Source organism: Myotis brandtii, unplaced genomic scaffold, assembly GCF_000412655.1.
Source record: "Myotis brandtii unplaced genomic scaffold, ASM41265v1 scaffold446, whole genome shotgun sequence".
Taxonomy (NCBI): Eukaryota; Metazoa; Chordata; class Mammalia; order Chiroptera; family Vespertilionidae; genus Myotis; species Myotis brandtii.
In genome coordinates this window covers 1,098,830-1,111,757 of record NW_005367057.1, presented here as the reverse complement: position 1 = coordinate 1,111,757, position 12,928 = coordinate 1,098,830, and the positions used below count along the sequence as shown (strand labels likewise).

The following is a 12,928-nucleotide window of genomic DNA, read 5'->3' as shown; positions in this document are numbered from 1 at the left end:
GAACTGGAGAGCATTATGCTAAGTGAAATAAGCCAGTCAATGAAAGAAAAATACCACATGATCTCACTCATTTATGCATAATAAAGACCATTATAAACTGATGAACAAAAATAGATACAGAGGCAGAGCAGCATCAAACAGACTGTCAAACTACAGCGGGAAGGCCGGGGAGGGTTGGGGTGGGGGTAATAGATCAACCGAAGGACTTGTATGCATGCATATAAGCATAACCAATGGACACAAGACACTGGGGGGGTAGGGGAGGCCGGGGGAAGGTCAAGAGGGAAAAAAAAGGAGACATATGTACTACTCTTGTAATACTTTAAGCAATAAAACAAAATTTTAAAAAAATAAGTGAATTCATGCAATATACATGGAACAGCAAGAAATTGCTGACATTTGACTATTTTTGACACCCCCCCCAAAAAAAATAAATTACAATTGAATATGGATCACCAAATAATTGGTTAGTAGTCTATAAATAAACAAATTAATTAATTCTGAATGGTGGTAAGTGCTATGAATGAAATAAGTAGGGTTTTGATATGGATGAAACAGACTATGGAGGCCTCACTGAGAAGGTTATACTTCAGCTGAGGATTAAAGGTAAGACTAAGCCAGGTGTATAAAGAATAAAGGAAGAACATACCATAGGAAGGAACTAAGATGAAAAAACCTGCAGTCAGCAAGTTTGGCATAGTCACTGGATTATCAGAGGTTCAAATGAGATAGTATAGAGATAGATTTTTTTTTGTTTGACATAAAATATGGACATTTAATTTTTCATAGTGATGTGAACCTAGACATGTCTAAGCTAAATATAGATAAAATAGCCTCTTTCTGTCCCTGTTACTCCTGTGATTATGAGTTGAGACCCGGGTAAAGGAGATTTCATATGATATACTAATTTTGTCCAGTATTATAGTGCCATTTGCACTCTGTGATGTAATACAATGTTGAAATGCCAGTATTCATTAAAGCTGAACAACAGTTCGTTTTGTATACTCTTGGGAATGAACCTAAGTCAAGCAGACCTGTCTTCACAGCCTTAAGACTTGGCTCAACCCTGCTCTGAGTTCCATAAGCTTTAATATGTTTAGAGATTCAAAATTAAAGTTACCTCCTAACTTTAATACACAGCTCATTCATAAATCTTATTTCTAGCATTCAGCCACATTACTTATGATTAGCACTGTAGGAAAATGTATGAATGCTACATTATCTAAATATAATGTAGCCTCCCATATAATCAACTAATAATTACCATCCCACATATTTTAAGCAGCCAATTCTTTCCTGAGATGGATATATTTAGTAAACCAAATAAAATGAGAAATTCCTACTTAAACAGAAGTGTTTTTAATAGCTTGGAGTAAAGGAAGCGAGGTATTATTTTTATAACTCATTGGTTTGCTGCCTTAACAAAAAATGCAGTATATATTTTGCCCAATAATGTAAAAGAAAACATCAGGGCATCATAGTTATTTTTTGTATTACAGAAAGTAAAGTAATTTTTTAATTACCATATTCTTACACAGTAAATATATCAACACGATGCTTGGCAGTAGGGAAAGGAAAAAAACACTTATCCTAGTAATTTCAAGGGTAGGATTTTAAAGAAAAACATTACCTAATTTGAAATTCAATGTCATTTTAAATTTATCATTAAAAAATCAATGATAAATTGATTTTTTGATGTTAATTTGCTGAAAAATCAATCAAATTAACATAAAATGTTTATCATCTTACTCAACACAATTTTTAAGATAGTCTTCCTTTGCTAATCCTCTCAAGTGTGGATTTCTATTGTTGCCTATAATAAACCATTTTTTTCTTACTTATTTCTTAATATATTTGTTTCAGTCCTAATGAGATTAAGGCTGCTAAACCAAGGGGCCTGGAGAATAACAGACATTCTCTTTGCTATGTTTCACAATTATACACAAACCAGTCATCATTGTTCCAAAAATCTGTCTGTAAATTTGTGCACATAGCCCTATTTTCCTTCCCAGATCTTTCCAGAATGAAGGCAGATTTATACTTAAAGTATTCCTTTCTTTCCCTACAGGGAAGTCAAAGTAAAAAGCAACTATATCTTCTTTCCTTAACTTATATCAGAGTAAATAAAACAATTCAACCACATTGCCATTACAGTTTCAGACATATGGAAGACACTCAATAAAAAGTAGCTCTTGTGGTTGATAGTGTTGTCATCATTGATGTTGTTGTTGATGTCAGTACTGATCCAAATGTGTGTTTCCTTGGAATCCAAGCCTTAAATAGCCAGCAGTTTCAATCTTATCAAAAATGGACACTTTTCTTCAGAGTTCAAAACTAATTTAAGGATACACATTTACATCTTGCAGATAAATAAGTTCTGGAGAGTTAATGCACAACACGGTAATTATAGTCAACAATACTGTATTATAAACTTCAAACATGCTCAAAGATCAAATCATAAGTGTTCTAAAAACAAAAAAGAAATAATGAATATGTAACATGATAAAGATATTAGCTAGAGTACTGTATTAATCATATTGTAAAATATAAATGCATCAAACCAACACATTATACATCTAAATTGACACAATACTATATGTCAATTATCTTCTATATATATAAAAGGCTCATACCTGAGGATAATGAAAATCTCTGGCCATGAGACATCATATATTCTTATCATTCTATTAACTTGTTTAAGACTTAGGAAAATTGTTGATTGGTTTCAGCATCTCTGAAAAAAATTAATAATTGTGATTTTATATACTTTTTAAAATTTCCTCAGAATGACATACCCTTTGCTGATGGGTTTTAGTCAAATCATTTTAAGACATTGGAAAGAATGCCTAGGGATTAACATCTGTTTCTCTTGAAAGCAAAATTACTCATCCATCTGTGTATCCATAATAAAAAATGTTTGTTCTCTACTTGTAGGAAACATTGTTTGGAAATTTGTACAGAACACTCTGCTACTGTCCTCAAATTTCTCTCTAAGAAACCAACATGAACAGTAAAAAACTTGGAGCATATTCATCGTGTTGTATTAAATGTCTGATAGCACTGAAACTACTATAAAGTTTCTAGTACACAGTTAGTCCTAAAGTCCTTATTCTCAGCTAAAAATACCTATTGGCCTCAGGAATATTCAACAGTATCTGAATGTCCATTGTCTCTGTATCACCTGAAAGTAAAATTAAAGTGAGGTGAAGTAGGACTATTTTAGAATTCTGGACATTGAAGTATCCTAAAATTATCTAGCATAATCTGTCATGTGATGCTTGTCCTCTGTCCATGGCATCAATTACTTCTATAGTACATCCAGGGATAGGATACTCAAGACCTTATAAGATAGCCCACAGATCTACTGTTGGGTACGGCAATGCTTATGAGCAAATAATGCTTATTGTACTTAATGATGGCTCCAAAACACAAGAATAATGATGCTGGCAATTCACATGTGCTAAAGGGAAGTCATAAAGTGCTTCCTGTAAGAGAAAAAGTGAGTACAGTACAAACACTAGGATATACTGAGAAAGACCACATTCATGTAACTTTTATTACAGCACATTGTTATAATTTTATTATTAGTTATTGTTAGTCTCTTACTGTGCCTCATTCATACATTAAACTTCATTATAGGCATGTATGTATAGGAAAAAACATAGCATACATATAGAAGGTTCAGTACTATCCATGTTTCAGGCATCCACTCAGGGTTTTGGAATGTCCCCTTTGGATAAGGCGGGACTATTATACTAATATCTATGGATTCATCAAGAGGCAAGAAAACCACTCAAAAGCTTTTTCTTTGTTTTTTACTTGACTATTGATGCTGCTCTAATGTCCTCAACACTTTAAGAAACAGATTCTACCAAAAGGCTAGCAATCTTAAGCAAGTTTATTTTTGCTGCACAATCTAATTAAATCAAGAAGCAATTTTCCTTGTTGGGCTAACAAACAAACCATCCAAAAACTTATTTTAGTTGCAACTTTATTTTCATTTTTTTTTTGTGGAGAATTCTGTTGTGTAAGATACTTCATTTTAAATTTCCTAACTTTTCTGTCACATTCCTGTGAGGTAGGAATATTGTGCCAAATGTTTGGTCTAATAATGTAGATATATATTTTGTTGTTGTTAATCCTCACTAGAGGATTTTCCCCCATTGATTTTTGATTTTTGATTGATTTTTTTATTGTTTAAAGTATTACATATATCTTCTTCCCCGCCCCCCTCCCATTGGCCCCTCCCCGGCCACTCCTACCCCCCCAGGACAAGCCCCCAATGCCCTAGTGTCTGAGTCCATTGGTTATGCTACTATGCAGGCATACAAGTCCTCATTGATTTTTTAGAGACAGTGGAAGGGAGGGAGAGCGGTGGGATAGAAAGAGAGACAGAGAGAAAGAGAAACATCAATGTGAGAGAAACACATTGAGTGGTTGCCTCCCACACTCACCCCAACCGGGGATCAAACTGGCAACCTGGGCATGTGCCCTGACTGGGAATCAAACCATAGACCTTTTGCTGCTCTGGATGATGCTCAACCAACTGAGCCAGGGCAGAATATTCTTGTTAAGGAGATATTAACCAGTTATTATATTTTTCATGTACACCAGAGTATAATACAAAAAGTTAGAATACAACAGACATACTTCACACATAGGCTACTTAAGTCAGAAGATACTGGTGGAATTTGTACTGCCTCTGTGTTTTCATTTCAAAAACCCAAGACCATTACATTAATTAGAGACTTTTTGGTGGGCCAAAACATTTTTTAAACATTTCACTTATTTGGGCAAGAAGCCCAGGATGACTCCCAGACATGGGTAGTGTGTTAACAGCGGCATTTCACAAGACCAACCCCTCCTACATTTATGAAGCCTCTGGGCGGGTTTTTTAGGAACTGCTCCCGTTTTCATTTCTTATCTGTGCTATTTAGGGCATCAGAGGCAGCCCAGGAAGAACAGGACTGGTTGGGTCCCCAGGTCCTCGCGGAGCAAAGGGTTCACCAGGCCTGCCGGGAAGCCCAGGAATCCTAGGCCCAAAGGTACTGTAATGTCTTGTTCTGATGGATGAATGATATTGACCATCCTCACTGGCCCTGAGTTCATTGGCTACATTCTAGGATGGTAAGATTAATAGCTTTTAATAAAATTTGGCTAATAATAAAAACATGTTAGGAAGAAAGGAACGTGTGTGGCCTTGACATGTCCACCTCCCATGATAGCTACAGTGCATGCAATTTGCCAAAATAACTCATTCATCCAGGACTGGAAATGCTTTTAAAAATGTTCTTTGACTCATTTTGGTTGTTTTGTTTGTTTGTTTTCCCTTCCTGTCATCCACCTTCTTCTCTAAAACATCAAAATCTCATTTACTTCCAGATACATACTTTCTCAGGTATACTTTCTGTTTCTCTAAGTCTGGACCTAACCAACCAATTAGTGAATATAGACTATAGATTATTTCTTAGAGTCAGAGTGACTGTCAGTAAGTCTTGTATTAACATTCACTGCATAGAGTATTGTCAGATGTCAGTAGGTTTTCCAAACAACTTCTCTTAGAAATATCTCAATGCAGAATTGACCAGACAGCCAAGACTGGGAATTGAATCCAGTTTATTTCATAAAAGTCTAGGATTAAGACATTGGCACCCTCTTCATTATTACCTCTTAATTCCATATTCACAATTCCACTTCTAACGACTTTTTGGATATTCTGACTTATATCAGTAAACTGAAAATGATGAGCCAGATGTGTACTGTTTACAACTTGACCCTTGTGTTAATGATTTGCCCTTTCCACTATAACTCAATGTAGCTGAGCAAATGCTAAAAGTAGGAAAATAAGAAAGACCCCCTATCTCTCATGTGTGTTTCTGCAGTAAATTGAACCCATATTTGTCAAGTCCCTGCCCTATACCTTTGACTCAAGAAAGTGAATGATAATTTGTTAATCTTAAAGAATCTTTGGTCAAAGTCTACCAAGCATCATGTTTTCATTAACCTGTCTCTAATCTCCACCTGATTGCTAAATTTATTTTTAGAAATGGTATGAAAGCTATCACCACTCTCATTTCAAAAACAAAATAAAAATACATTTTAAAAATAGCTGATTTAAAATTAAAATAATTGTGATTAAATATGTCTTTTTTTAAAATATGTCTTTAAAGCGAACTTTGAGGGAGTAAAGAGTATTGATATCAAAGAAACCTTAGGAAACAGATAGTGGACATTTCTTAATGATGGAATTTAAACAGTTATTGTGGCAAAAACCAGTGTTCACACTTCAGGAGACTTCTCCATTTCTGGTATTAGATAGCTGAAATCTATGTATGGTAAAGAAAACACAGAAAAATAATAACAATTCAAATAAAATACAAGTTTGAACACATATACACACCCACACACGCATACACCACGCCCTCAGCATTCTCTCTATAGCCCCACTATCCTCCTTGTTTTGTAGGAATCCCCTTGCCTCCTCTTTCCACACTTAAGACTACAGTCTCTAGAATTCTCCTTCCCCACTGCTACACTTCTCATATATAATAATCAAATATTACTTATGTGGAAAATATTGGTGGGGAGGATGTTCGTGCAGAATTTTATTTCCCCAGTGCCTTGTTCTATGCCTATGGTAGGCCTATATTTGAGTTTCATTTAAAATCTAATATTTTTTTAGGTTTTAAAGTCAAGATCACTTTTCTGTTCCTGTCCATAGGGTGAACAAGGGCTACCTGGTCAACCTGGAATTCAAGGTAAAAGGGGTCACCGAGGAGCCCAAGGTGATCAAGGACCATGTGGAGAGCCTGGCCTGAAAGGGCAGCCTGTATGTGCCAACTCAGAAACTTACTATGCACTTGTTCTACAGACTAGAACATCATTGCACAATAATCATTATCATATCTATTTATATTGCAGGGAGAACATGGTGTTCAAGGTTTGACAGGTTTCCAAGGATTCCCAGGCCCCAAAGTATGCTTGCATAACTTTCTGCTAGTCTTCTAGCTATCTAGAAAAAAAAGGTGTTGAAATATTAATATTTAGTCTCTGATTTGAGCTTTTATTTTTTTAATCTGCCAAATTTCAGTTAGTACAGTTATACATTTGAGTTATAAATATGTTAATTGTAAGACATATGCAACTATATATTTTCCCGGCAGTTTTATTGAATAACTTGCTTTTGTCCTTTCTTCATTTTTCCATTAACACTTTACTCTACTTGCTTTATCATGTACCTGTCTATCTGTCCATCCCTCTCTCCCTCTCTCAATCCATTTTTTATTAATTTTAAAGTAAAGTGCAGACCTGAGTACAATTCCTCCAAAATACTTCAGCATAGACATCATTAACTATCACATTCCATTTTTTTAAAGGCAATTCTGAGTATGTTGATATGCGATGATTTCATGTGTAAAATGTTTCTACAGAGCTAAAGAATGACTTTTTGTTTTTTATTGTATTTCTAGGGTCCTGAGGGAGATGTTGGTGTTGTTGGAATATCAGGTCCTAAAGGTCCTATTGGACAGAGAGTGAGTACAAAGTCATTCTGCCCAGAAATTGTGATTCTTTGCTGATTATAGGAATTGGGATTAAGAACTCTAAAATTAATATACTCCAAATTAATGACTTAATAAAATGATTTTTAATATAGAAACTCACTAGAGCACATGCAGAGGTTCTCAGCCTTTTTCAGTTCATATATTAGTTTGAGCAAAAGACCCCTCAGACCACCCACACTTTCCAGTTCTCACTTTAAAAAAATAATTATAAGAATTAATGTGAATACTGGATAATGTATTTATTAACTCACACTAGGAACAAAAACATAAAGCTGTGTTATGTTATACGTATTAATACAACCAGAGACCACCTCCATGCACCACCTGCAGGGGCTTGCCTATGACCAGAGCGCCTCAGACCGCACTTTGAAAAATATTTCCCAATAGCTATGTTTTCCCAGCTCAAGGGTGGGCATCCCAAGAGAGTGATGAAGAATTACTTAAAGAATTGCAAAGATCAGGGTCTGAAAAACTCCAATTAGCTGTTTAGTGCTTGGAATTGCAAACCGTTGAGAATATAAACAGGATAGATAAGTCACTAGTAGCTGCTGGTTATTGGTTTGTTTGGGTTTAGTTGTTTTTGTTTTTGTTTTTTTACTTTTTTGGTTTTATGTTTTGTTTTTATTAACCATCATCTCCTAATTGATGAGATGATGTATAAAACTGAAAAGAAATAAACTATGGTTTGACAGTAGTAGAATACCTGTATGACTTGCAGCAGCTGCTAGGGCAAGGGTGGACAGAGTGAGCAGAGAGAGGAAGAAGGAAAGTGATTCGGATGCAGGAGAAAGGAATCTTGAGGAAGAATTTTACAATTGAAAACCACTGTCTTGTGCAGAATATTAAATGAAAAGTCATTTTTGAAATTCTGCACCTCTTCCCTAACTCTCACAGTAATTCTTTTCAGTAATACAAAGAGCCATGTTGTCATGGGAAATGTTTATTTAAAGACCCCTTCTCAACATTTCTTCAGGTGCAACTTTATTAGTTATTTTTATGATTTCTGAAGAACCATGAAAAGTTGGTGCTTTTATATAAACTGCAATTCTTGATTATCCACAAGTGGGTTATATATGATAGGCTTCTCTATGACAAATATTGCTCTAAGTTCTTACATGTATTAAGTTCCCCACTAATTAAAACCCATTCATTCTAATTTTATTACATTCTCAATAATTAACTTCTTTCTTGGTATTATCAAAGAGAAGTTGGCTGCTTGCCTAGCATCTGCCCTAAGCAGAGTCTTACCAAGTACTAGGTATCTATAGGCCAGGATCTGAGCTTATATTGCTTTGCAGCTCCAGAAATTTTATCAGCTCATCAATATTAAAGTTTTGGTAACTAGCTCACAGATGCTAATTTGTAAGTGTGGATATTCATTTGGTAAGTCACTACAGAGTGAAGTGAAAAATCTTGATAAGTTAATATTTAGCCAAAGACTATTATGTACCAGGTACTGATGTACAGTTGTGTCCCTTATATCATTTAATCCTCATAAAAATCTTTTGAGAGATGCCATTATCCCCATTTTGCAGGTGGAAAACTAAGTCTCTGAAACTAAGTCTGTGGCTCAAAAACTCTTATGTAGAAGAGCCAGAATTTGAATCCACAACTGAGTAAGCAAATGATATGTTAGAAGGTTTCTTAATAATTGCATAAGTAAAATGGCTATTAAGTGGCCTTGTGCATAGTTCTTGCTCAATAATCAATAAATACTTGATAATTAAGTAAATTTAATTAATTAAAGTAGGAAATCTGGATTAATTATCCACCATTTCAAATACGTATTTAGTAGTTAACTGGTACCACCCAAAGCACCTCATCTTTTGGACACATTTAGATAAACAGACAGTTTTTGGCTCTTTTGGACTACTTTTTATAGAGTCCATGTATATATCTCCATTCTTTTTGCTCTTTTGGACTACTTTTTATAGAGTCCATGTATATCTCTCCATTCTTTTTTTCTTTTTTTCAGAGATGAAGGAAGAGGGAGAGAGAGATAGAAACATCAATGATGAGAGAGAATCACTGATCAGCTGCCTTCTGCAGGCACACCACCTGGGCATATGCCCTGACTGGGAATCCAACTGCAACCCTCTTGTTCATAGGTCAACGCTCAACCACTGAGTCATGCTGGCTGGACTATCTCTCCATTCTTTTAACAAATCATTATTTCAGAGTCAGGTCACAGTCACATTTATTAGATGAAAGCTTTCTTTACTTTTTTTTTCCAGTGGTAAGCCAATCTGAAGGATATATTTGATTAGGTTAAGAAATCATCTCTCTTGATTTGATTGTGGATTTTTGAGTTGGGTATCATCTTTACAAATGATTACTTAAAGTCAATCTTTTTTGGGGGGGTTGTGTGTTTTTTGTTAATTCTCACTCAAGGATATTTTTCCATTGATTTTTAGAGAGAATGCAAGGGAGGGGCAGAGACAGAGAGAGATATCAATTGGTTGCTTCCTGCACCTGCCCCCAACCAAGGCCAGGGATGAAGCCTGCAAACGAGTTATATGCTCTTGACTGGAATCAAACCCAGGATCCTTCAGTCTACAGCCAGCCCTCTACCCACTGAGCCAATGCAACCATTTTGGTTTTTATTAAAATTTATTAAATGTACTGGGGCAACATTGGTTAATAAAATTATGTAGGTTTTAAGTGTACAGTTCTATAATACATCATCTGTACATGGAATTGTGTGTTCACCACACAAAATCGTTGTGTTTAAGAGATTCCATTAGACTACTTTTAGAGTTTTGGGTAATTTCTCATTCTAGGCCAACTTAATATTAAAGCTATCTATTAATGGGCTGCATGGCATTATAATTACCTCAACTGATAGTATTTTTTGTACCTTACCAATAGTTGGGAAAAGAGAAATCCTGTTAGATACCTACATTTTGTATTCCAGGTGAAAGTGTGAAATTTGACCTGGAATACATAAGTGAGCCAGAAAGTATGAAATTTGCAGCTAGTGGAAGTTGAAGTAGAGGTTGAGGGTAAATAACTAAAATCAGTAGTTTACATGCATTAAGAAATGATAGGTTCTATACCTAGTTTGGGAGAAATAGAACAAAGATTTAGCTTATTTAACATTATCATAATAATCAAATAAAAGCTTACCATTTCAAAATCATTTGTCACATTTAATTCTCACAGTGGCCCTATGAAGTAAGCATTCTTATTTTATAGATGAAGAAACTGAAGTTTAGTTTGTCACATATGCTGCTCTCTGATTCTTTCTCATACTTTCTCTCAATTCCATGTTAAATGTCACTCAAACATCTGTTTCCTCAACATCTACAAAGTAATTTATGCAAAATTTTGTTATCATTCTATGTAGTCTTTTTATATAAACTAATTGCATTTTTATATAATGACACACATATGAAATGGCATTATTGAAGTTACCAATACATAAAAATTATAATGCTGATTTATCAGTTTGTTAGGAATTATACCAATGTAACTCTCCTGATAGGAAAGTATTATAATACTAGAGGCCCGGTGCACAAATTCATGCATCATTGGGTTTCCTCAGCCTGGCCTGCAGGATCGGGCCAAAACAGGCTCTCCAATATCCCCCGAGGGGTCCCAGATTGCAAAAGGGTGCAGGCCAGGCCTTGGGACCCCACCAGTGCATGATAGGGGCCTGAGAGGGATGCAGGAGGTTGGCCAGCCAGGTAGGGGCTGTGGGAGGGCTCTAGGGTGTGTCCGGCCTGTCTTACTCAGTCCCGATTGGCCAGACCCCAGCAGCAAGCTAATCTATCAGTTGGAGCGTCTGCCCCCTGGTGGTCAGTGCACATCATAGCAATTGGTCGACCATCTGCCCCCTGGTTGTCGGTCAGTGCATGTCATAGTGACTGGTTGACCGGTTGACTGTCTGCCCTCTGGTGATCAGTGCACGTCATAGCGACTGGTTGTTCCACCATTTGGTCGATTTGCACATTAGGTTTTTATTATGTAGGATGTAGAATTGTGTCACACACACAAATCAAAATTACTGTGCTTTCTGTTAATACTATAAAATTTTCTAATAAAAACTAAAGTTATGCAGACATGGACTATTTTACCATTGCACAAGAAATTTTCTAGAATTTTTCTGAATTATATTGGCAATGAGACTGTTTTCTTTTACTCCTACAGGGAAACACTGGCCCCCTTGGCAGAGAAGGTATAACAGGCCCAACAGGTAGAACTGTAAGTTTATCAAAACACAGGTCATTTTTTCATTTTTTTCCCTTTAATCTTATTTCTAAAGTATTCCACAAAGGATCACCCTGGGTATTTAAGAAGCAAAGGGCAAAATAGATGTACATTTTGATCTGAAAGGTGATTTCTGAGAACTTAGAAATCATTTGTATAATGAAGAAGGTGCATATAGTGAGGTATCCATTAAAATGGGAATTGAGAAAGGAAAATAGAACTAGTGTTGAGGAGGAGGGTTTGAGCATCATAAGCATAGTGGTGATCACTAAAGCAATAAAAAGAATCAGTTCTTAAGAAAAGAGCATAGCCCTGACCGGTTTGGCTCAGTGGATAGAGCGTCGGCCTGTGGACTGAGCGGTCCCAGGTTCGATTCCGGTCAGGGGCATGTACCTTGGTTGCAGGCACATCCCCAGTGGGAGGTGTGTAGGAGGCAGCTGATCGATGTTTCTCTCTCATTGATGTTTCTGACTCTCTGTCCCTCTCCCTTCCTCTCTGTAAAAAATCAATAAAATATATTTAAAAAAAGAAAAGAAAAAGAAAAGAGCATAGCAAAAGAAGAGCAGACAGCTAAGATATAAAGGGCCCACTATAAAGGAAAGAAATCATTGATAAGAATAAGAAAATCAGAAAAGTATAAAGTTAAGCTAGATGAGTTTCAAGGAGGTAGTTAATAGTGATCTTAGAGAATAAGTTGCATTAGAAGATAGAGTACAGATAACAGTGAAGAAGGAAGTAGATAAAATATTTAATAACTAGAGGCCCAATGCACGAAATTCATGCAAGGGCCTTGGCCCTGGCCCCTGCCTACCAGCACTGCGGCTGGGGGCCTCTGCCACTTCTGCCGCAGCCCCTACCCACTATGGCTTTGTCCGGAAAGAAGGACGTCCGGAAGGACATCCAGTCTAATTAGCATATTATGCTTTTACTAGAGGCCTGGTGCACGAAATTCATGCACGGGGGGGAGGTGTCCCTCAGCCCAGCCTGCACCCACTCCAATCTAGGACCCACAGGGATTGGGCCTAAACCAGCAGTCGGGCATCCCTCTCACAATCTGGGACCGCTGGCTCCTAACTGCTCACCTGCCTGATTGCCCCTAACCGCTTCTGCCTGCCAGCCTGATCACCCCCTAACCACTCCCCGCCGGCCTGATTGAC

The 12,928-nt window shown here is 36.5% G+C and overlaps 1 protein-coding gene across 1 annotated transcript in view; it reads left to right on the top strand.

Moving 5' to 3' along the window:
- The window catches only part of COL24A1 (collagen, type XXIV, alpha 1), a 197,112-nt gene that overhangs the window by 151,270 nt on the left and 32,914 nt on the right, over positions 1-12,928 (top strand). The window contains exons 32-36 of the mRNA XM_005874588.2: positions 4,938-5,045; positions 6,722-6,829; positions 6,922-6,975; positions 7,470-7,532; positions 11,712-11,765. Coding sequence (XP_005874650.2) covers positions 4,938-5,045; positions 6,722-6,829; positions 6,922-6,975; positions 7,470-7,532; positions 11,712-11,765 — 387 coding nt within the window. The remainder of the gene's footprint in view (positions 1-4,937; positions 5,046-6,721; positions 6,830-6,921; positions 6,976-7,469; positions 7,533-11,711; positions 11,766-12,928) is intronic.